This window comes from Schistocerca americana, chromosome 3, assembly GCF_021461395.2.
Source record: "Schistocerca americana isolate TAMUIC-IGC-003095 chromosome 3, iqSchAmer2.1, whole genome shotgun sequence".
Lineage (NCBI taxonomy): Eukaryota > Metazoa > Arthropoda > Insecta > Orthoptera > Acrididae > Schistocerca > Schistocerca americana.
This window is the reverse complement of record NC_060121.1, coordinates 408,633,757-408,658,511: the sequence shown is the minus strand read 5'-3', so window position 1 is coordinate 408,658,511 and position 24,755 is coordinate 408,633,757. Positions and strand designations below refer to the sequence as shown.

Sequence of the window (24,755 nt, the reverse complement as noted above, 5' to 3'; positions counted from 1 at the left end):
GCACACTCATGTTATAATAGTGGATTTTGTGCTTTTGTTTCTTTTAATGGTTGTTTTATTATTATTATTTTCGATTATTCCCTTTTAAGCGATTGAACTTGAGTAGTCATGATTTCTTCTTCTTTCTTCGTTCTTCCCAGATTCTCTTCAGATGTTCACCGTGTTCTCTCTTGTGTTCTGCCAACCATCTTTTTCCCGTTCTGTTCTCCATGTGTTCTTGTTTAAGTGTGTGTTTCTTTATGATGTTTCTAAACTGTTCTCTATTGTTTATGTTGTCTTGTGTGATCACCAGTTCTTTAACGTCTTGTTCTGTTTCAGTGATCCACTTTGTGTCGTTTTTGCTTTTGTTTACTATCTCAAACATTTGCCTTGTGAGCCTGCTTTTACTCATCCTGCTGAAATGTCCATAAATTTTCATCCTTCTCTTTCTAATGGTGTCTAGTATTGATTCTGTGTCTTTGCAAATCTCTCTAGTTGGCCTCTTCATCCAAATTCCTTCTTGTAGCACTGGTCCATTTATTTTCCTCAGAATTTTTCTTTCCTGCTTTTCAATCTCTCTGATTTTCGTATGACCATGAATCACTGTAGTTTCTGCAGCATAAAGTGCTTATGGTAGGACTACAGTGTTGTAGGCCTTAGTTTCGCATTGACAGAAATAGATTTCTTATTATAGTGATTCAAAGTGATCTTATACGCTTTTTTTAATCTGGAGATTCTGTCGTTATTGGCTATTGGGTTCAGTCCTGATGGCTGGATTATCCCTCCCAGATATTTGAAGGGGGCAACTTGTGCCACTTTCCCATACTGGGTAGTAATGGGGAGATTATCTACAGGTTTGTTTTCTATATACTGTGTTTTCTCGTAGGAGATTTGTAGCCCAGTTTTCTGTGAGATTTCGTCTAGTTTTTTCCAATGCAAGTGTGGCTTCCTCTCTATTGTTCGTTAGAATGGCATGATCGTCCGCGAAAGCCAGACGTTTCACACTGATTCTCTGCTCTTTTTGAATCCCAAGCTGAATTCCTTTAATTTCATTTTCCCATGTACTCACAATTTTTTCCAGAACCATGTTAAATTGAAGGGGGGACATTCCATATCCTTGGCGAACACCAGTATGAGTATGAAATGCTTCTGATGTTTCTGCCATGAGTTTAACTTTGGAGGTTGTATCTGTTAATGCCTATTGAAGAACTGACCTTGTTTGCCTGTCAATCCTGAACTCCTCTAAAGTGTGGAATAATGTTTGTCTATCTATTGAATCGTAAGCCTTTTTAAAATCGACAAAAGTTACCACAGTATTTCTACATCTTCTTATTTGCAAAATTTTTTTAAAGTTCCATATCTGTTCGATGCAAGATCGACCTTTGCGAAGCCCTGCCTGTTACTCCCCTATTAACTGGTCTGCTTGTCCTTCTAAACTGTTGAACAGGGACTTTGAAAGAATTTTGTAGATTACAGGGAGGAGTGTAATTCCTCTGTAATTATTTGGATCGGTTTTTGCACCTATTTTTGTGGATAGGGTGAATTAATGCACATCAGTTTTACCATTCGGTAAATAACTAAGCGAATTGATGTGGCGTGACGTGACAGATAGTGTGAAAATACCCTGTCGTGACAGTGACGTGACAGATAGTGTGAAAATACCCTGTCGTGACAGTGACGTGACGTGACGTCAGGGCCAGTGTGAATTGACTTAAAGTGTAGGGGACTTGGTCAGGTTAAAAACATTTAAAAAAACAAGCATTTCAAAAGAGGATACAAAAATGTGCCAGTCCAAATCACCAAGTGTTTGCCTTTCAGAGGCGTGTACATTGACCCTTTTTATTCCTGCCGGATGTTGGATGATTAAAATCTCCTCCATTGACGTCAGTGGCTGAAGAACAATCGTAATCGTTTCGGCATGTAACTTGCATTTGTGACTCAGTTATTTGCGAGTTTTTCCTGTACTGCGACAAATACACCACCTCTAGCTCTCTAAACTTTCAATTTTTATGGTGCTTCGAATGAAGTCCTGCAAATGTGGGATGCGTATATCGACTAAAAAGAAAAGGAAGACCTGTTCGCTGGCGCTAATATTGAATACACATTCTTGTGGAAAATTCTGGAATTCAAATGTGAAACATCTTTGAACAGTGAAGTTAATTTCTTCGCGGGAAGATTCAGTTTTGTGTCACATGTAGTGTTAGTGACATGTAATAATTAAATTTTAATACTGCAGTTTACACGAATGGCAGGTCCCCACGAAGTTACTTTCAAAACGTACGTAGTAGGAGCTATAATTTATATTAAGCTTCTGCGGAATCGCCGTCTCTGATTCCTTTCGCACAGGTCCTTGCAAGTGGTGTTCAGTTTTGTAGCCAGCACCACCAGAGGGATGTATATTTCAGTGAATGTCCATGGTTAATCGTGTGTTTTTGACTTCGTTATTACAGTCCTGCAAGAAGTGTTTCAATACTTCGAAAAAAGCCTTTTATGTTTGTGCTGCTTACCAAATATCACAGATGTAACAACGTAAATAATCAGCGGCCGCTGTACGCAGCTGAGAGGTCAAAATTTTGAATGTATACTACAGTTCAAGGTTTCTAATAAATGTAAACATTTTGTGACACTGAGCCAGTTGTGATATGAGTATTGGACGAAACAGTTTTGCATTTCGGTTTGTTTTATTAGCAGAATATAAAATACAAAGCTCTCTCGTTTGTGGAACTCTTTAGTGTTGAATCAGCTCGTCGTTCTATGCCTGTTTCAAAAGTAATTTGATTTGTCGATTCGATCCCCAATTTTGGAGAAACATACTGAATCCCAGACCGACATCGTGCAGTTCTCCCGATACGAATTCGTTAACTCCGAAGCCTGAATTGAATTATCGAGAGGTTTTTTTCTTCTGGTACGATTTTCATTTTTACGCTGTTGTAGTTGTCTGCACGAATTTCATGTTACTGCCTTTCAAGTAAATGTAAACTGTGTTAATAACAACTACCTGTGATGTGATAATCATTTTCAGCACAATCTTGTTACAGTCTTTGTAATGAATGTATCTCTCAATATTGACTGGAAGAATCGTTTACTTTGTACAGACTTTGTAAGCACCAAAATCGCAATTCGTGTGGAAATATGATCCCTTTGATGTAACATGAATGTGAACATTTGAAACTACCTCTTATATCGTAACAAGAGAATTTCGTTACATTTAAGTGATCGCAGCTGTCGTAAATACTTGTGACAAAACACTAATTTCAAAATCTCATTGATAATTATTGTTACATTTAACAGCTAATAAACAAAAGTCTCATGACTGCGTAGAGCAAAAACAGGAGTAACGATAGTAAACGGAATTTAAGATGGTACTGTTGTGTGATGGTGGAACTGAGTTTAATAAAAACACTCTGACCTGGCAGATATATGTAAAGTTAATAACACATTGATGCTTGTGTCCAGCTGATGAAAAGCAATTGAAAATTTATATTATTTTTCAGATATTAATGTTAAGCTTCATCAGATTGGCTTTTTTGTAGCAGAGTCAAAATTAATGAAGATCCGATTGTTTATAAGGAACTGCAAATATGGCACTGGAGAAAAATTAATAAAACACACACTTAAGTGGGGAATTTAATCTAGGGTGAAGTTGGATTAGTGTAACCACAGCTTATGGTGCCTAAAAGGAGCTGTATTTTTACCTCTGACTTATCACACATGTTAATTTGCTCCTTTCTTTGTTATATTTAAACATAAATTGTCAACTCTTACATAAATTGGTAATTAAATTTTGGACTTGAATTGACGTCTACATTTTCACTCTTAGTGAGTGACATGCTCAGAATTGGTGGTCTGTCATTTTTGCAGTTTTAAAGATAATTGCACAATTTTTTGGTTACAAACTAACTTTTGCATGATAATTTCAAACATGAGATTCGTTTTACTCTGCTGATAAAGCTCTTGATATGCCGGGCATGGGGACACTTACCCCAACTTTTTCCCATGTGCGGCAAGTGTAACCAGGGGGCGGTTACACTTGCCCCAAACTAACTTACCGGAACAGATTTATTTATTTAAGCCGTAACCTTGTTTTTGCTATCACACTAGATCAAGTAAACTGGCCTTCCTGTACATATGGATACCAGAATACTTGGTGTCCTGGATGTGTAGGTCTACTGAGTTTGTGTGAGATATATTTTAGTTTTTATTGAAGGCTATTATATTTTTAAACCACGTTTCCTTTTATAAAATATGACAGAGAACTATAAAGAATGTCACAATTTCAATTACAGTACAGTATGTGAAGCATTGTTTCAACGACAACAATGTTGAGCATGATAATTCATTTCTGTGTTGTCTTTTCACATGTGTGCCGGTGTATTGAGAGGTTGGACTACTGAGGGCTCATCAGCAAGGTTAGAATGTATTTCTCTTAGAAAAATTAGTTTACACATGAGTAAACCTAATCTTTCATAACTTATCTGTTTTATTTCAGATTTGTGACTTAGTGTGGTAGGCCAAGTTTTATCTGTGAAACATAAAGTGCCAAAATGGTTAGGAACTACCAGAGGAAGACTAACCGTGCTACTTCCTACACAAAAGAACAGTTTTCCAGTGCAATTGATGATATACAAAGAGGAATTTGTACAATTACATCAGGCTAGTGCTAAATATCAAATACCCTACTCAACACTTCAGAAACACACAAAAGGTTCTCGTGGTGTTAAGTGTTTCTCAAGGACGATCTACAGTAATCCCATATGAAAAAGAGCAGTATTTAGCAAATGGACTGACAACTTTAGAAAAGTGGGGGTGGGGCCTAAGCAGGAAGGAAGTTTTGGAATTGGTTGGGAAGTACATAAGAAGAAATAAAATACAAACCTGTTCAAGAATTGTATACCTGGAGCAGACTGGTTCCTGGGGTTCAAGAAAAGGCATAAACTGTCTATAAAAAAGCCACAGACCCTTGAATATGTACGAAAAAAAGCTGGCTCGGATCCTTTCATCATTGAGGGGTATTTTGATATTCTGAAACAAACACTCGGAGACTTCGGCGTTGAAAACAAACCAAAGCAGATATTTAATATTAAACAAAAGTTGTTGGTAAAACTAATTTTCCCTCTGCAAGAATCACAGTGGGACCTGCTAAGGAAACTACCACTGTGTTGCTTGGTGGTAATGCAGATAGGGATAAGCTGCCTGCCTTAATAGTGTTCAAGGATAAGAATGTCTGGGGCACTTGGATGGCAGCAGCACCACCACTACCACAATCTCCTTTTCCTGAAATCTTCTGTGCTGCTTCACTAAATGGATGGATGGAGTCACACTTTTTAAATTATTTTGAAAGATCTTTTTTGAAATTTTGTGCTCCATGTAGACCTACCCTTCTAATCTATGATGGCCACACTACACACATTGATGACCGTGTGATTAAAAGTTCTATTGAAAATGGTATTACAATAATAAAGCTGCCCCCTCATTCAAGTCACATCCTGCAGCCAATGGATGTAGCAGTGTTTTAAGAGTGTGAAATCTACTTGGGACCTAAAGTTAACTCGTCACCAGATACATCATGAAGTGGTAAAAATTAACAAATGTGACTTTTCCAGTCTCCTCACTGCTGTATGGAATGAAACACCACCTGAATCGTTGAAAAGTGGTTTTCAAAAAGCAGGAATATTCCCTTACAGTAGAGAAATAATTGATAAAACTAAATATGATCCGGAGGCATATAAAAGATATGTAGCTCATACCAAATCTTTGACAGAAACAAATCCATTGCCAGCTCACGATAATGCAGCCATAGATTGTGTGGAAGCTACGTCTCTAACAGAAAGTACTCAGATTTTTGGGAAGCTTCCAGCTGAACAACCTCCAGAATTTTATTGGCCTACATTTACTGAGCCCTGCAGTTCTCCCAGTATCAGACAGAGTTCTTTCTCAACCATTCCTGAGCTAACCAATGTTTCATTATGTTCTGGAACTTCTGATTTGTCATTTGAAAGCTTATTATTGGAAACAGTCCGACAGTGTAGTCCCGCTGGTGAAACAAAGAAGAAAATGATTGCACCAGGAGCTGAAGTTATCACTTTTCAAGATGCCATCTATAAAGAAAAAGATTTTAAAGGAAACAAGAATAATAAGGAGAAAGCAAAACAAAAAAGCATTATTGACATAAAAAAGGGCTTGGTAATGAGAAGTAAATCTTCCAAACAGAGTGCTGTTACTTTATCCGAAATGGCATCTTGGAATGTTGTGGAAAAAAAAATCCCTGATTGCTCATGTGGGTAACAAGAAAAAAAGACTGGAAGTTGAATCGACTAGTGAAGAAAGTGAAACTGAAGGAGGCCTATCTTTAATAAGTAGTGATGAAGAAAATGGGACCATAACAACACTGGACGATCTCAGGAAAGAAATGATAAACTGTGAAGAAGAAGAAGAGGCGGCACACTTTTTTGAAGCCAAAGATAAAACTATGTTCTGGTAGCTTTTGCAACAAAATGTAAGAAAGTTCATTTTATTGGCCAAGTTACCAAAATTTGTGATTTAGGAGATCCAGAAGTGATTTTCCTCAGATGCAAAAATAAGACAGCATGGCACCACATTCTACAGGGCTGATAGAAGAGATGAGACGAAAGTTCCATCCTCTGATGTCATTTCAGTGCTGCCTGAGCCTACTTTGGGTCACAGGGGAGACCTGACATTTGGTGTTATATTTGATTCATACAACATTCAGTGACTAAATAATAGTTAGGGCCTAAGTGTGAATATAAGAAGTTGAATTAGGGCAGTTTAGCATTAAACACAAATGGCCAACAACTGTAATTCAATTACCATGAAAGATAATAGAAAGTGAACTTATAAAGTGAATTTTTCTTTTCTCTTGATACTGGATATTTTATTATTTTTGTTAAGTTGCCTACTAAAGAAAAAATATTACTTTTGTAGAATTTAAACTATTAAATTACTGGCCTAAAACAAAAATAAATCATCTATGAAGCATTCTGTTTCCATGTTTTATGGTTGAGGCTAACACTTATTTTTTAGTTTAGCTAACATTTTCTGTGTATGTCATAATACACAAAGAGGCGTGTGCAAAAAAGTTCATATCTTGAGCAAAATTTAAGATATTTTAATAATTTAAAAATCCTCAAATTCAGTGAAAATTGGGCAATCAGGTCACTTACCCCAAGTCTCTTTTACAATGCTCTGTATGGGTACAACAATGCGGTGTTACACTTGCCTCGAACCATTGGGCAAGTGTAACCTCACAACACAAAATTTTAAAAACAATTATTTGACCATATATTTTTTTCAGAAACAGTGTATAGTGTTTAAAAATCAATAAGTTAAACTTTAAGCTTTAGAAATTTCAAAATCATACCTTCAGTAACAAGTTGGCGCCATAGTTGAACTACGCCAAAATGTGGTTACACTTACCCCACTTCACCCTAGTTCTTTATTCAGGCATTCTCGCAGTTGTAATGATAATAGGTTGAAGTGAATAACTCAAATATACCTACGAGGGAGAGTCAAATGAAAACCTTAAATATTTTTTTAAATATTATTTATTGTGTGGAAGTGGTACAAAGCTGTATCAACAAAGTGCATGAATTCCTTTAGAAAAAAATTCTTTTGGTAGTCAGTGCAACCACTCGTGCACTGCATGGCGTACCTCATCAGAACGGAACTTCCTCCCATTGTGTTTTTGAGTGGTCCAAACATATGGAAATCACTTGGGGCTAGGTCTGGTGAGCATGGTGGATGGCGAAGACACTCAAAATGCAGGTCTGTGATTGTTGCAATTGTTGTATGGGTGGTGTGGGGCCTTGCATTGTCATGTTGCAAAAGGACACCTGCTGACAGCAATCCATGTCACTTTGATTTGATTGCAGGTTGCAGATGATTTTTTAGGAGATCTGTGTATGATGCACTGGTGACAGTGGTCCCTCTAGACATGTAATGCTCCAAAATGACGCCTTTTTTGTCCCAAAAGTGTGTCAGCATAACCCTCCCTGCTGATGGTTCTGTTCGAAACTTCTTTGGTTTTGGTGATGAGGAGTGGTGCCATTCCTTGCTCGCTCTCTTTGTTTCCGGTTAGTAGAAGTGAACTCAGGTTTCGTCCCCAATAAAGAAGTTCTTCACAAGCATCAACATGTTGTTCTCTCATTTCAGGAGTGAGCTACCATGGCACCCATCTTGCAGACACTTTGTGAAACTGGAGCACATCATGCACAGTGTGGTGTGCTGACCCATGACTAATCTGTAAACATGCTGCAATGTCATTCAGTGTCACTTGGCAGTTTTCCTTCACTATGGCTTCAACTGCTGCAATGTTCTGTGGAGTCACAACTTGTGCCTGACCTGGACGAGGAGCATCTTCCACTGAAGTCACACCATTTGTGACCTTCCTACTCCATTCGTAGACTTGCTGCTGTGACAAACATGCATCACTGTACTGAACCTTCATTTGTCGATGAATTTAAATAGGTTTCACACCTTCGCTACGCAAAAACTGAATAACAGAACGCTGTTCTTCCCTGGTGCAAGTTGCAAGTGGGGTGGCCATCTTTATACTGATACTGCGACGGTATGTGTGCATCTGCACTATGCTGCCACCTACAGGCCATTCTGCACACTGTTTGTAGCACGCTTACCAACTCACAGGATAACGGTACGAAATTTGGATTTATTACAGATTTAAGGTTTTCAGTTGACTCATCCTCATATTTTATGAGGATAGAGCACATATTTCAACATGATCTTGCTGAAGGAACAGTCCCAGCATTTGTTTGAAATGATTTAAGAAGACTGTGGGAAATCTAAATCAGGATTTATTTATTATTTATTTGTCCATAGACTGTTTAGTACAACAGTATTGGCCATGTCTTACATTACAGAAATAGTATACACATATATAAAACGTTAATGAAGTAGGGCGGGATTAGGTGAGGATAGGGTGGGAAATCGTCCATGGCCTAATCAAAGTAACCACCCTAGCATTCACCTTAGCAACATGAGGAACCATGGAAAACTCAAGACAGGATGGCTGGACAGGAAATAAACCCTAGTCCTCCCAAATGCGAATCCAGTATTTACAATTGGCACAGCCAACTTGCTTGGTAGGTGATTGGAAGGGGAATCACAAATACAGAATCGAGCTTGTGACTACGATGTGGACAACAAAGTAAAGCAATGAACATTAAGTTTTGAAAATAAAAGCACTACCAAAAAAGTGAAAATGCATGAATTCATTACGTAACACTGATGGAAAGTGCAACATGCACAATAAGTAAGTTAGTGGTGTAGTTAAATCATGAAACTTGGATATAAAACACATGTGAAAAAATGAAACCACACAAACACAATACACAGCACTGCAGAAAAATGTAATGCTCGAACACATGGAAACCGGCTGGTATTATATCAGTAACAACTAGGCTACCACCAGATCCCTTCTCAGATATGTATTGCACTGCATCTGAAACAGAGGAAACAAAACTATCAGCAGAAACATTCTTTTGCAAAGACAAACAGGATGACCAGATAGAGCAAACTGTCCTCCAGGATATGAGGTCAATATCTTAATGCTGCCCTGCCTCATTCAGTTGGTTTCTATTGAACAATAATGTAGTATGAAAATTATGTACTATCACTTCACACACTATGGACACCTGCTGGTCCTTCCAGGAGCATTGACAGATGAAAATAACATGGGACCAATTGGGGCTGTATGGAGGACGATCGATGACAATGAACCCAAGGTGTCGGATTTTTGCAGGTGTTGCAGCGCTTGTGTGTCCTGACATTGTCATGCTGAGAGGGTGCTCTGTGTGGACAGACTCTTTGAATTCAAAACTCAGCTACAGCATGCTGTTTCTCATGCACCACCAAAGTTACATTACACATCGCCATGTTACATGCTACAGTTCGGAGCACTCTAATGGCAGAGAGAAGCAAATGTATGGACACGAAGAATAAAGATATAGAATGTAAATAAAATTTGTTTCATTCAAAAGGATTTAAGAGTTTCCACAAAAAATTTAGGAGGCATTACATTCCAACACACCCTCATATATTCTAAATGCTAATTGCCTTGATGCAATCCCATTCTTCTGTCACTGGCTGTTTGGTACACTTTTGTGTAATTGTCACATTCTAACATCTTCTTGATGTCTCCCAAATACTTCATCCTAGGCTGTTTTTAATGTTTCTGTCCCAGCACATTTACTTCAAAAATGATAGTGTTGTCTGGTGACATGTCCAATAAATTTTCATTTTCTCTTTTCCGTTTATCTAGTTTTTGACTACCCTTAAGACTTCCAGGTTTGTTTTTATTTTCATCCAGCCTGCATTGTTCTCCAAACAGGTGGTTTTGCAGAGGATTTTCTGAGATCTGTATGCATACATTTGCTGGTTAAAATGTTTTTTTAGTCATAAAAGCTTGTTTTGCCAATGCAATCTTCCCTTCACTTCCATTAAACATCTACTGTCCTCTGTGATTATACTACCAAGAGAACAAAGTTGTTTCTCCTGAACAGTTCTGACCTATCTAATTTCTACATTGGTTTGAAATTGTTCCATATTTTTCTGTTTGTTCACTTTAAATTTCCATAGCTAAGAATGCCTGCTAGGACTTTTCATTTCAGTTTGTCTCCAGCTATTACTACGTCGTCAGCAAATCTGGCGCAGTCCATCTTTTTGCCATTGGCTTTTATTTCCTTTCCATTCTTCTTCATGATCTGAATATGTTCCTCATTGAACACATTAAAGAAATACGGAGATTGGGGACATCCTTGTCTAACTCCTTTTCTAATATTGGCTTCATCCACTATGTTACTGATGTTTATATTTGGCTTTAGGCTCCGATACAATTGATCATTCCTCTTTCCTTCCAGTTAAGTCCTATATTTTCGTAGTTCTAAAGACTAGCTGACAGTTCACATTGCGAAAAGGTTTTCTAAGTCACTGAAGTAAGACAAGCTCTCCTATTCATATTCGTCCTTCTGTCCAATAGCATGTGCTAGACCAAAATTGCTTCCATTGTTCTCCAGTTTCTCTAAATGCAAATTGGTCTTCTATCGTCATCTGCCTTTCCCATTTTAGTTGTGTCTTGTGGCATGATTCATGTTTCATAGCAGTAATTTATTATTATGAATAATTGATGTTTCATGTTGTTAACTAAATTTTTCAGCAATTCTGCAGGGATGTACCCACACTAGCTGCTTTTTCTTCCATGAGTTTTTGACTAGCATGCTACAATTCATGTCACATGATTGGAGGACATTGCATTTCTCTTAACTCATTAATGCCATCACTTAGCTTACTTCAGTTGTTGGTGTCCTTATCACAAAGTTGTATTGCATACACTTCCCGGTGAACGAACATCTCAAGATTGCCTATTGGTAATATTCCCTCTTTATGTTTTACTAGTACAGATTTAATTGTAGGTTTATACTGAAGGGCTCTAATTTTCTTATAAACTTGCTTCTGTTTTCTGTTGTTCTGATCTTCTTCTTTGTCTCTAGGTATGCTTTTGGTCCGTACCTATATTTCTTCTCCACATTTGTTGTGATGTCATTTTTAATTCTTTTGTAGTCATCTACAGTGTTTTCCTTCCTGAGCATATTCTGTCCCTGAATTGGGTTTAGTATCTTCTGAGCATTAGAGAAGTGTCCAATTCCACCCATCTGCTTTGACCTACGATGTCATCAATATGTTGGAAACGCCTGCTTCCAGTGTATACAAAATGGAGACGATGTCGTCACGCCACAAGAATGCCTCACTCCAACAATAAAACGAAACTAATGGGAAACTATGGGAAATATGGGGTTTAGGGTGGGGACAAGCTAAGTATGTAACAGTACAAAACATCACACCATCCCAAACTGAATATTATTTAAAAAAAAGAAAAATTCTTAACTTTAAACTTAAGACATAACGCTACAGCCACAAAACCAACAGGAATTATACACTTGACTCTACCTATGTAGCTCAAACAAAGCCCATGATACCAAAAAAACAAACATGTGAAAAGCAGAATCGGGCATTTCACTTGATCTACATAGCTCACATGAAGTCATCGATACCAAAAGACCAACACCTACAACTTGAAACAGTGGAATCAGACATTTTCCTTGAACTATATAGCTCAAACGCAACTCTTGATACCTACTGGAAAACCACAAACTTCAAACTCCTACATAGCTCACAAATCATTACTGAAACCCTAACAACTTGAAAACTCAAAAACTCCCATATTCACTGCCCCCTGCGGGTTCGGGGGTTAGAATAGGCCCGCGGTATTCCTGCCTGTCGTAAGAGGCGACTAAAAGGAGTCTCAAATGTTTCGGCCTTCTGTGATGGTCCCTTCTCGGGTTTGACCTCCATCTTTCTAAATTGTTCCAAAGAGCGAGCCAATTGGGGAAGGGCGCCTTACATGGTGCACTGTATCTGTCGTGCATTGAGACCTTTAGCCGGCTTTCTCATTGTTGCAATGGTGTCCAGCTCGTTTTCCATCTCTTGGGCGAGGATACGTCCATGGGTGTGATTTCCACGCTGCACTGTGTAGTGTTGTTTTTCGCTGCGACGACGACCTCATACATTTTTGCACCTTAGATCCAGCACGGTAGCCAATCCGTTGTGGTCGGGCCGCCATGTACCCTGTTGGTTGTAGCCCCCTGACAACACAGGGATCGCTCTACTGATGCCTGCGCCGTTTACTCCCCATGTATGCTACGGAGTAGATGCCCATCTCCCTGGGGCATCAGGACTCCCGGCAATGGCCATCCTGCCAGGTGGCCCTTGCTGTGGCTGGGTGGCGCCCATGGGGAGGCCCCTTGGTCGGAGTAGGTGGCATCAGGGTGGATGACATGCAATGAAGCGTGGCACATCATCTCTTGCTGATGGCCAGCCACCAGCAGTCTCTAAGCATTCGAGGGCTCATTTTAAAGGTAACGTTTATGACCCCAAATCGTTCCCATCCCTGGCCACACCATGGGAGGAACAAAAGGCAATGAATGACAGTGACACGTATTCGCCCCGGTATCTCGTCTGTACCAGAGCTGATGGGGAATCCTTTGTCTCCGTGAAGCCTCAGTTCTTTGTAGAGCATTTAGAGGACAAGTTTGGGGAGGTGGAGGGCTTGTCCAAAATGCGCTCTGGGTCAGTTTTGATAAAAACGGCATCGTCCGCCCACTCATGCAGGTTACTTGCTTGTGACAAGTTGGGGGATGTTAACGTTACCATCACACCACATATGAGTTTAAATATGGTCCCGGGTGTTATTTTCCATAGGGACCTACTTTTGCAGTCTGATGACGAGCTGCGCGCCAACTTAGAGCGTAGAGGTGTTCATTTTGTCTGGTGCGTTCATTGGGGTCCGTGGGACAATCAGGTTGCTAACGGTGCCTTCATCTTGGCCTTTGAGGGTGATACATTACCGGAGAAGGTCAAGGTGATGGTCTACCGTTGTGACGCCAAGCCCTATATCCCTCCCCCAATGCGGTGCTTTAAGTGCTGGAAGTTCGGCCACGTGTCTTCCCGCTGCACTTCCAGCCTCACGTGTCGAGATTGCGGACGCCCATCTCATCCCGATACTCCATGTGCTCCGCCTCCGATCTGTGTCAACTGTGGAGAGCCTCATTCACCTTGCTCGCCAGACTGCAGGATCTTACAGAAAGAACGCAAAATCATGGAATATAAGACCCTGGACCGACTGACTTACACTGAGGCTAAGTGGAAATTTGAACGGCTACATCCCGTGCACATGATGGCATCTTATGCCTCAACTGTCACTCTTGCTCCAGCTCCTTTAGCTGCACCACAAACAGTCAGCTCTCAGAGTCAGAGGACCTCACCTGCCCCCTTGACGATGGGGGCCCCTTCTCTCGCTGTTGCTCCCACACCATCTACCTCGGGAGCAGCACCCACTAAACCACCGGGGACACCAGTCCCCACTTCTAAGCCGGAGAAGCGTAAGTCTTCTTCGGCTTCTCTCGCTCGGAAGGGATCCCTTGGGTCACTACCTTCCCAGGTTCCTACCAGTGGCACAGCAGACACCAACCAGTGGCAGAAGAAGCCACAGGTCGCTGGTCGTCGAGCTTCGCGATCATCTTCGGTCCCGGAGACTGACTCCAATAAGCCCTCTCAACAATGACAACCAAAGGAACAGCGAGAGAAAACGACATTGAAGACCCGTAAGACAAAGACACCTGCAGTGGCACCTACTCCACCGCTACCTACAAGCTCTGCGTCTGAGGATGTGGTGGAGATTCTTGCGTCCGCTGAGGACCTCGATCTCGCCGATCCCTCAGACGCAATGGATAGCACTTGCACGGATGCTCCATCGGAGGCAGCAGGTGACCCAGAGGCGTAATCTGCCTTCCCAGTCCCGTCACGCCTTTCTCAGCCATGGACAATTCCATCCTCCAGTGGAACTGCATCGGTTTCTTCCACCATCTAGCTGAGCTCCGACAGCTTATCAGCCTTCACCCTTTCTTCTGCATTGCTCTTCAGGAAACTTGGTTTCCAGCAATGCGAACCCCTGCCCTCCGTGGCTATCGGGGTTATTATAAGAACCGGGCAGCTTATGAAAGGGTGTCTGGTGGTGTCTGCATATATGTCCTTAACTCTCTTCACAGCGAGTCTATCCCTCTACAAACAGCTTTAGAGGCTGTCGCTGTTCGGGTGTGGACGCCACAGGCTGTTACCGTCTGCAGTCTTTACCTTCCACCGGATGGTGATGTCGCGCAGCATGTCCTGGCTGCGCTGATAGCCCAATTGCTGCCACCTTTCTTATTACTGGGCGACTTCAACGCCCATAACCCTCTGTGGGGTGGGTCAGTGGTGACAGGTCGAGGCGCCACCATTGAGCATTTATTGGCACAGATCGATCTTTTGCTGTTAAATGATGGTTCCTTCACACACTTCAGTGTGGCGCATGGCACGTACTCTGCCATTGACCTTTCGATCTGCAGCCCTAGCCTCTTACCATCTGTCCAATGGAGAGTGCATGACGACCTGTGTGGTAGTGACCACTTTCCGATCTTTCTGTCACTGCCACAGCGTCAGTCATCTGGGCGCCCTTGCAGGTGGGCAACGAATGAGGCTGACTGGGACTTGTTTTCCTCCATTGCCACTATTGAGCCTCTCTCTAATGATGGCATTGATGCGGTGGTTCAATCGGTCACCATTCCCAGTTCTTCTGGGTCCCCTCGGCGGCGGACTGTGCCTTGGTGGTCGCCTGAGATCGCTGAAGCGATTAAAGATCGCCGGCGGGCGCTCCAGCGTCACAAGCAACATCCCTGCATTGAACACCTTATTACCTTCAAACGTCTGCATGCACGGGCCCGCCGCCTTATCCGCCAAAGCAAGCAGGAGTGCTGGGAGCAGTATGTGTCCACCATTGGCCTCCATGTCTCTCCATCGCAGGTCTGGGCCAAGATCCGACGCCTCTATGGCTATCGGACCCCTGTCAGCGTCCCTGTGCTCTCACTGAATGGAGCAGTTTGTACAGACTCCGACGAAATTGCCAACTGCTTGGCAGAGCATTTTGCTCTGAGTTCTGCTTCTTCCAATTACCTCCTGGCCTTCCGCTCCATTAAAGAACGGATGGAACGTCGGAGCCTTTCTTTTCGCACCCACTGTTCTGAATCCTACAATGCTCCATTCAGTGAGTGGGAATTTCACAGTGCCCTTGCCGCTTGCTCTGATACCGCTCCTGGGCCAGATCGCATCCACTGTCAGATGCTGAAACACCTTTCAGTGGACTGCAAGTGACACCTCCTCGACCTTTACAACCGTCTCTGGGTCGAGGGTGAGTTTCCGTCGCAGTGGCAGGAAAGCATTGTCATCCCCGTTTTGAAACCGGGCAAGAGCCCTTTGGAGGTGGACAGCTACCGCCCCATTAGCCTCACCAACGTTCTTTGCAAGCTTCTCGAACAGATGGTGAGCCGGCGCTTGAATTGGGTACTGGAGTCTCGGGGCCTTCTGGCTCCGTCTCAGGGTGGGTTCCGTAAAGGCCGCTGCGCCACTGACAATCTGGTGAGTCTGGAGTTGGCCATCCGTACTGCCTTTGCCCGCCGTCAGCACCTGGTCGCTGTCTTTTTCGACATGCGGAAGGCGTACGATACGACATGGCGTCATCACATACTTTCTACGCTTCATGGATGGGGTCTTCGGGGCCCTCTGCCGATCTTATCCGAAATTTTCTGTCGTATCGTACCTTCCGCGTGCAAGTCACGGCCTCCCATAGTTCCTCCCGAGTCCAGGAGAATGGGGTACCACAGGGATCTGTCCTCAGTGTCTGCCTGTTTTTAATCGCAAAAAACGGGCTCGCTGCGGCGGTGGGAAATTCTGTCTCCGCTTCCCTGTATGCTGACGACTTCTGCCTTTACTACCGCTCTACTGGCATTGCAGCTGTTGAACGTCAGCTACAGGGCGCTATCCGCAAGGCTCAGTCTTGGGCTGTAGCGCATGGTTTTCAGTTTTCGGCTGCCAAGACCCACATTATGCATTTCTGCCGGCGCCGAACAGTCCATCCTGAGCCGCGGCTTTATCTTGCCCACGAACTCCTTGCTGTGGTGGAGACCCACAGGTTTTTGGGTGTAGTTTTTGATGCCCCGCTGACATGGCTGCCTCGTATTCGGCAGTTTAAACAGGCATGTTGGCGGCATCTAAATGCTCTGAGATGCTTGAGCCACACCCGCTGGGGCGCCGACCGATCTACCCTGTTACGGCTCTACCAGGCGTTAATCCAGTCTTGTCTGGATTATGGGAGCCTGGCTTATGGCTCAACATCCCCATCTGCGCTGCGGGTACTGGACCCAATCCTACACAGCGGAATACGCCTTGCCACTAGTGCTTTCCGGACCAGCCCAGTGGACAGCATACTTGCAGAGGCAGGTGTCCCTCCATTGCGGTTCAGGCGCCAAAATTTACTGGCTGCTTATGCTGCCCATGTTTTTAGCTTGCCCGGGCATCCAAACTATCATCTCCTGTTCCCGCGATCGGTTGTCCATCTGCCAGAATGTCGGCCCCGGTCAGGTTGTACGATCGCGGTCCGCGTCAAAGAGCTTCTCTCCGGGCTTAGGGTTTTCACTGTTCCACCTCCTTTTCGGGCCACGTTGCGTACACCCCCATGGTGTGTTCCTCGCCCTTGCCTTCGTCTCGACTTGGCACAGGGCCTGAAGGACTCAGTCCCTCCAGAGGCCTTCCGCCGCCGTTTTATTCCATCCTGGTCACGTATCAGGGCTCTGACGTTGTTTACACTGACGGTTGGATGGTTGCTGGTCGTGTCGGTTATGCGCTAATTCCAGGGGAACATTCCGAACAACGTTCCTTGCCGGCTGGCTGCAGCGTTTACACTGCTGAGCTGGTTGCCATCTTTCGAACCCTAGAGTATATCCGCTCCTGCTCAGGTGAGTCCTTCGTGATCTGTAGCGATTCCCTGAGGGGTTTACGAGCTCTCGACCAGTATTTCCCTCGTTCTCGTCTGATGATGGCTATGCAGGAGTCCTTGCATACTCTTGCCGTTGCGGCCACTCTGTGGTCTTTGTGTGGACCCCCGGTCATGTTGGTATCCCAGGCAATGAACATGTTGACCGCCTGGCGAAAGAGGCCACCAGGCAACCATCTCTGGATGTTGGCCTCCCAGAGACTGATTTGCGAGCGGTCCTCCGCCGAAAAGTATTTGTGCTTTGGGACGCTGAATGGTGCGATCGGATGATGCCCAATAAACTCCGTGCCATTAAGGAGACGACGACTGTGTGGCGGTCATCCATGCGAGCCAACCGCAGGGACTCAGTTGTCCTTTGTCGGCTCCGCATTGGCCACTCCCGGCTGACACACCGTTACTTACTGCGTCGGGAGGACCCTCCTCTGTGTCGCTGCGGGGCGGCTTTGACAGTGGCTGACATTTTGTTGGCCTGCCCCCTTTTAGCTGTGGTCAGGCAGACATTTGCGCTGCCTGATACACTCCCTGCCCTTTTAACTGATGACCCTGCTATGGCTGGCTTAGTTCTACGTTTTATTCGGACATGGTTTTTTTATCATTTAATATGAGTGTTTGTTTTATTTTATTGTTTTGTGTTGATTCTGGCCTTTGGCCTACGGTTTTAAACTGAGTTTTTAATGTGTTCTCGGTGGTTGGCTTTTCCCTTTTTATTCTATGGTCGGCCAACCACTGCCACACTCCGTGTGATTTTAATTTGTTATGTCTGTTCTTTGTCTGAGTTTTTCTTGTCCTGTGTTGTCTGTTGTCTCTATTATCCTTTTTTTTTACTCTGTGTGGTGGTTTTTAAGTTTTGGAACAAGGGACCAATGACCATTGCAGTCTGGTCCCTTTAATCCCACAAACCAACCAACCCATATTCACTAGATCAATTAAAACAAAACCGAAATACCATACATATAAAACAGACAAAACATCACAATTGCTGTAGATTAAAACAAAAGTTACATACCATCAAAGCATCTGACAAAATCGCCTAGGTTGCCCCAACCCCCTGCACCCATCCACATAAAAAAGATGACAAACACCAAACTAATCACATCTAACAAAAACACAAAATATGTAAACAAAGGAGAAAGAAACATATATCAACTCACTGAAAACAAAGCAAACACTTCAGAATCCACATTACAGACTCAAATAAACCCAACTTACTGCAGTGATAACCAGGACTCAACATACACAGTACCACACATTAAACTCAACATGTTAACAGCCACAACCAATGGGTGGTGGCAGTTGACATCTACAAACATGAACCAACTAAAAAACACCACCACCAAAGTGACATCACACATCACACCACCATTACATAATGGGTCAAAGCAGGTTGGTGGAATCTGATGCGTCCAATGTCCAGGGTTTTCTGGACTTCAGTTTCTTTTTCTAAAAAGCTCATGTTTGGTTCAATTATTTCCATCGTGATTGTATTCCACTGCTTTTGGCTCATCACCTCAATTGCTATTTAAATGATACTTCCCTAGGAAGCCATCTTTGTTGCTTCATCTTTCAGTCTTCTATATTCCTTTTTTGTAAAAAAAGAAAAAAGAGATAAAAAGAGAAACCACTTGATTCTTTTAAATCTAGCACTTGGCTAACACAAGTGTATGGTCACTACTTATGTCTGGACCGGTATAGCTGTGGCATGATTTTATCCAATTCCTGTACCTTTGCTCCATTAGTATATAATCTAACTGGACCGTCTGTTTTCTGTTGTCTCTTATGTGTACGTTCTTCTAAGAGGAACTTCAAATGATGTGTTTATAATAACCATATCATTTTGGTTGCAGAAATCTACCAAATTTTGAACTCCTTCATTTGTTTTCCTGTAGCCCAAAATTTCCTGCTGTCTTATTGCCTATATGGGAAATCACTAATGCATTTAATTTACTTTGCATTGAAATGGTTTCGCTTGATAATGACCTGAGAAGCCCTGTTCCCTCTCCTGCCAGATGTTGGGCTGTGTGATCCATGATCAGTAGTTAATTCCTCATTAATGTCGACTTCCATGATTGCAGCATACTCAGGATATTCGTAAGCTCTTCAATGGAGTAGTTTGTCATTGCCTTTACCATTCTGTGCTGTTGACCAATATATGTTGGTTTATCCACCTTTGTAGGTGATTTCTCACCCCTAGGATAAAAGTGTGCCCTAACCTCAGTTTGCTCATCCACCCTTGAGGGAAGCTTTTGATGACATATGCTCAAAATGGAGCAAAGGTTGTCAAAAATGAATTTAGACCCTGAAATATCCTACAGGTCACTGTGTTACCACAACTTCCCACCCTATTCTAATCCTTGGGCTACAGTACAGAGCAGTCTGCCACCACACCTAAGATTCATATTGGGGCAAATGAAGTTGGAAAGAAATTGATGTTATTTGTCTGACTGAGCACAATATAATTACAGTGACTCATAATTTCACAAACATTCACAAGAAAAGTTACTATCATTATACTAGGTCACAAGTTTTGTGAATCCTGTTGCTTGTATCAGTCAGGTAACAATAGTTAGAAAAATGTTAAGAATTTTAGCAAATACCATTAAGTGTCGATAGTTGGGAGATGGAAACATCCTGGCTAAAAATGTAAAGTACAGTATTAGTTGTGAATTGGAGAAAATAGAAGCAGATACTGAACATGCAAGTAAGGATTTTGATAAGGTCCTGTGGTAGCATGACCATCCTTGATGTAATTGCTGGAAAGCAGGTAAATAAAGATCTCGGTGGCTGCACGATGTTAGGTGGATGCTGTTCCAGTGAACACTGTTGGAAGATGGTTTTACATTTTTCATGGTTTACACCAGAATATAAGGGTTAAAGACAAGTACTATTGCTATTCACCATGTAGAAGATTTGCTGAGTCATGGACAGGCCCAATGAAAAGACTGGTATACATTTAAACTTTGGCCAAAAGGCGGTCTTCTGAAATGGAAAACACGCACACGCACGCAATCACTGTCGTAACCAGCTACAGCAGCGGTTGCTTGTGTGTGTGTGTGTGTGTGTGTGTGTGTGTGTGTGTGTGTTGATTGTGGGAATGCTTGTGTTTTCTATTTCAGAAGAAGGCCTTTTGGCCAAATGCTTAAATGTATAGCAGCTTTATCATTGTACGTGTCTGCAACTCATCACCACATCTATAAGGAGAGTAGTAGTCTATCCTTTTTGTAATGTTGTTGTTATTCCATCCTGAACTTTTCATTGTTATATCTGTAATTATTAGAATATGGTGCAACAGCTCTTTTAGGCCACGATCAGGAATCAGACACATAACATCAAGTAAGATGTAAGTGACACACACATCATGACATGAAATTAGGGGTTAGAGGAAATCAACCAGCTTAATCGCAGTACGAGGGAAGAAGAGGGGGATAACTGATAGTTTCTTTAGAGAATCTTACAAGTTGGAATGAAACTGATGTTATTTGTCTGCCTGAGCACAATACAACCACAGGGTTCATAATTTTAAACTAGGTGGTTATATAGCAGCTACATAATCATATCATTCTAATGTGGATGGACGAGGAGTTCTTACAATCATAAATAAATTAATACAAAGTCAACAATGTAAAAGTAATCTTTTCATAGATCAGGATGTAGAAGCATGTGCTTGTGGGTTAATATTGCCCATTGTAAAACTTGTTTTTTTTTTTGCAGTATACAGTTCACTCTGGGTAGTTAGGAAATTTGCATGAAAACTTCTGATTTGTTGTGTTCTGTTTGTCAGATAAAGGAGTTTATTGACCTGTGATGATTTTAAAGTAAATTTTTTAAAGTTATCTGACAAAAAGTGATCTAGAGGTGCTTTTAGCCATTTACAGTTTCATATTTTCATCAATTTTCCTACTTGACTAACTCAAGAAAGTAGTCTTCTCAGAAATATCTTATTCATACAATTAGCAAAGGCTAACATGCACATGCCTATGCAGTGTCAAATGGCTCGATGGATCATGTCGCATTCAGTCACATTAAATAACTTAGCTGCTTGTACACTCCAGATACACCCAAAAGAAAACTATATTGGTGGTGATTTTGCCAGAATAATGGAAAATGACCTAGAAAACTTAAAAAAATGTTGACTAGAATGAAGTTTACTATGAGCTGAATGCCATCTTTAAATTCACCATACTTATTAATGAATCTGTGTATTATTTTTTTTTTTTTTTTTTTTTTTTTTTTTTTTTTTTTTTTTTTTTTTTTTTTTTTTTTTGAGACTAATTTACCCAAGCAAATTCTGGAAAGACACCTTGGATCATTATTTATGTCTTCAGAATGAAAAATGGATGTGCACAAGATAGTCAGGAACAAGTAAGGGTATAGAAGTACTTTCATGTTACGAACAGTACTGTAACACATTAAGGATAGTTGTAAAGGATCTAGCAGTGTGCCCAGAAATTGGCAGACAATACTCTATACTGATTTTATTTCGCTTTAATAAAATCAAATCAGTATGGTAAAGAGAACAGGAACTTCATAAATGCAGTTCACGTGTAGCAGCTATTTATAAATAATTACTACCAAGATGTATGCAGAAGTAAGCAGTGTGGTACACTAAAGAAGGAATGCAGAAGAAATTTAGAGAAATGAGTTTCTCACATATTTCCGTCCAAAATAAGGAGAAATTGTCACAGTTTTAAAAAATTATTAATATGGGGTTGAAGATATTTCAAATAAGACACTGTAGATCTATAGAGCATAGGAGACAATTACGATGAATAATCACTGGATCCATATACTCCGTATATAAGACTTGTTTGGCTATATAAACATACACTGTACAAGCAACATAATGTGACAGTCACCAGACTGACTGCTCGTCTCTGTATTTCCTGTGTGGGATTCATGTCGAGCACCAGCGATATTGTTTTCAGGAGCAATGTCCCCAGTGTAGAGTAGGACGAGGGAGGCTAGGCCAAGTGTCAAGGTCGAGAGGTTGCACAGAGACAGGTAGGCCTCCCAGGTGCATTGTCATCTTCAGTGTCAAGGATATCTGGCAGTGACATACGTTGGGTGGCATCCAAGTGGTAATCGTGGAGTCGGTCTGGTATGTGGTGGGGCCAGCCATAGCGCGACTGTGGGGTGACGTCAGGGGGAGGGGTAGAGTGGCTCCGGCAATGGTGTGGGTTTGTTGGAAATAAACGTGCTACACTGATTGTGAGGATAAATTTGCTGGACACTCAAGATTTGAGGGCTGCGGTATATGTGTCGTGCCAATTTGGTGTTGCAAAAGTGCTATGTGGTGGAGCAGTCTGCAGTTGGATGGTTGGTGTGCTGAACTTCGATAAGAGGTTTGCAGTCTATGAGCTTGATTTGGAGGTCATTGGGAAGGAAGTTGTGGACGTCCAGTTGTAATACGAAGGTTGACGCTACGGTGTCACTAGTGGGAGAGTCGGCAGGTGTTGGAGGTGGAGTGCTTGGCTCGTGTTGTTGCCGGTGAGCACTTTAAAGTGTCAACACAGGTTTGAGTCGGTTGACGGTTGACAGACATGGTTGTTCCGTTTATTAAGATGTGGAATATTTGGTCATCTCTTCGGAGCACCTTGTGGAGGTCTGAGTAGGGGGGGGGGGGGGGGGGGGAGATGTAGGGCAGGTTGTACATTGTCATCTCTTAACATTACGAAATCACAGTCTGAGTGTTATGGGAACAAAGACTTTAGGTGACAAGTGTGGAAGGTGTGATGGTATAAGGAGGTGTGCTGTGACACAACATGTGCGACTGAGTCCAGTAGGTCTGAGGCTGTAGGTGGTGATTTGTGGAGCAGAAAGTCTACTGGAGATGGGGGAAGGGAGCATGTCATGGTATAGAATTTCGGTCAGTGAGGCTCTAATGATGTGTGTTTGTGCTGCGCAGACTCCCAGGAGACCCTACTGAAACATCAGTCCATAGTTGATGGCTCATGGGGACTGCTTTTTGTGTGGGTTGCTACTGCTTGACCAAACCATTGCGTTGAGAGTGGTATGCTGTAGTTGTAAATCCTTAGTGTCTGTCATGTTGCTAAGTTTGAGGGGGAGAGCAGATTTGAAATGCCTGCCCTGGTCTGATGTGAAGGGCATCGGGCAGCCAGAGCATGAGATCCATGTTTCAGTAAATGCTTTGGCAGTAGATTAGGTCATTCTCTTTGTAGTGATGTTACTTTGACCCATTGTGTGATCCATTCAATTGCCGAGGGAGTGGGCTTACGAGGTTAGTATGTTTTGTGTTAAAAGCACCCTTTTGCGAATTGGAAATGGCCTGTGGGAGGTTGCACATGATGTGAGACTTCTTTCTTTTGCCACAGGGTACAAGTGTGAGCCCAAAGTTTACTGCATATCTGTACATTAGGCCACACAAACCTATCTGTCTCTAGTCGAGTGGTTGGGAAAATGCCTGGATGTGCTAAATTGTGGTGCTGGCTGAGTATGACATGGTGGAATCATTGAGTTATGAGGAGGCGTGTCTGATTTTTTTTGGTTAGTTATTTCGTTTGGGGCAGGGGACCAAACAGCAATGTCATTGGTCCTATTGTATTAGGAAAGGAAGTCAGCCATGCACTTTCAAAGGAACCATCCAGGCATTTGCCTGAGGTGATTTAGGAAGATCACGGAAAACCTAAATCAGGATAGCTGGATGCAGGTTTCAACTATCCGATTTTGTGAAACATCACAGTGTAGGGTGGGTTGCCGCTGGGTTACATGTGCCTAGGTGATGGCCTGAGCAAGACACTCCTTAATGTTTTCAAAAGTGGAGTGCCTGTCATTAATCCACATGAATTTTTGCTTGCTGGTGGTTTTCTTGTCAGTGAGGGCTAGTGGTAGTGGTGCTTGCAGGTAGGCTGCCTCTTGAAGGCATCTTCTGTAGAAATTTATCATGCCTAAGAACTGATGAAGTTCTTGATAATACAGGGTTTCCCACTCAAACCACCTCGATTTTAAAGACCCAGGAAAAAAGGAAAAAACCACAGTAGATACGACAATGAAAAATGCACTATGTTGTAGAGCATCTCAAAGAATTTTTTTATTTATCAATACACCTCTATATGTGAACCACTTGTAGCATGAAGAATATCGAGTCTATATTCAATTTCTTGCCAAGTTCTTTGTAATATTTCCTCTGTTACTGTTGCAATCGCATTAGTGATATTTTGTCGCAATGTAGGAATATTGTCCCCTTTGGTCACATACACGCAGTCCTTCATGAATCCCCACATGAAGAAATCAAGCGGTGGAATGTCGGGTGAACGTGGTGGCCAAGCAATGGGTTCTCCACGTCCGATCCAATGATTGGGAAATTTCC

General features: G+C 42.2%; 1 protein-coding gene across 1 annotated transcript in view; it reads left to right on the top strand.

Moving 5' to 3' along the window:
* The first annotated feature begins 2,150 nt into the window (after window positions 1-2,150).
* The window catches only part of LOC124605528, a 91,272-nt gene continuing 68,667 nt past the window's right edge, over window positions 2,151-24,755 (top strand). Inside the window, exon 1 of the mRNA XM_047137274.1 lies at window positions 2,151-2,256. Within this exon, the coding sequence (XP_046993230.1) occupies window positions 2,225-2,256 (32 nt within the window). The 5' untranslated portion in view covers window positions 2,151-2,224. The remainder of the gene's footprint in view (window positions 2,257-24,755) is intronic.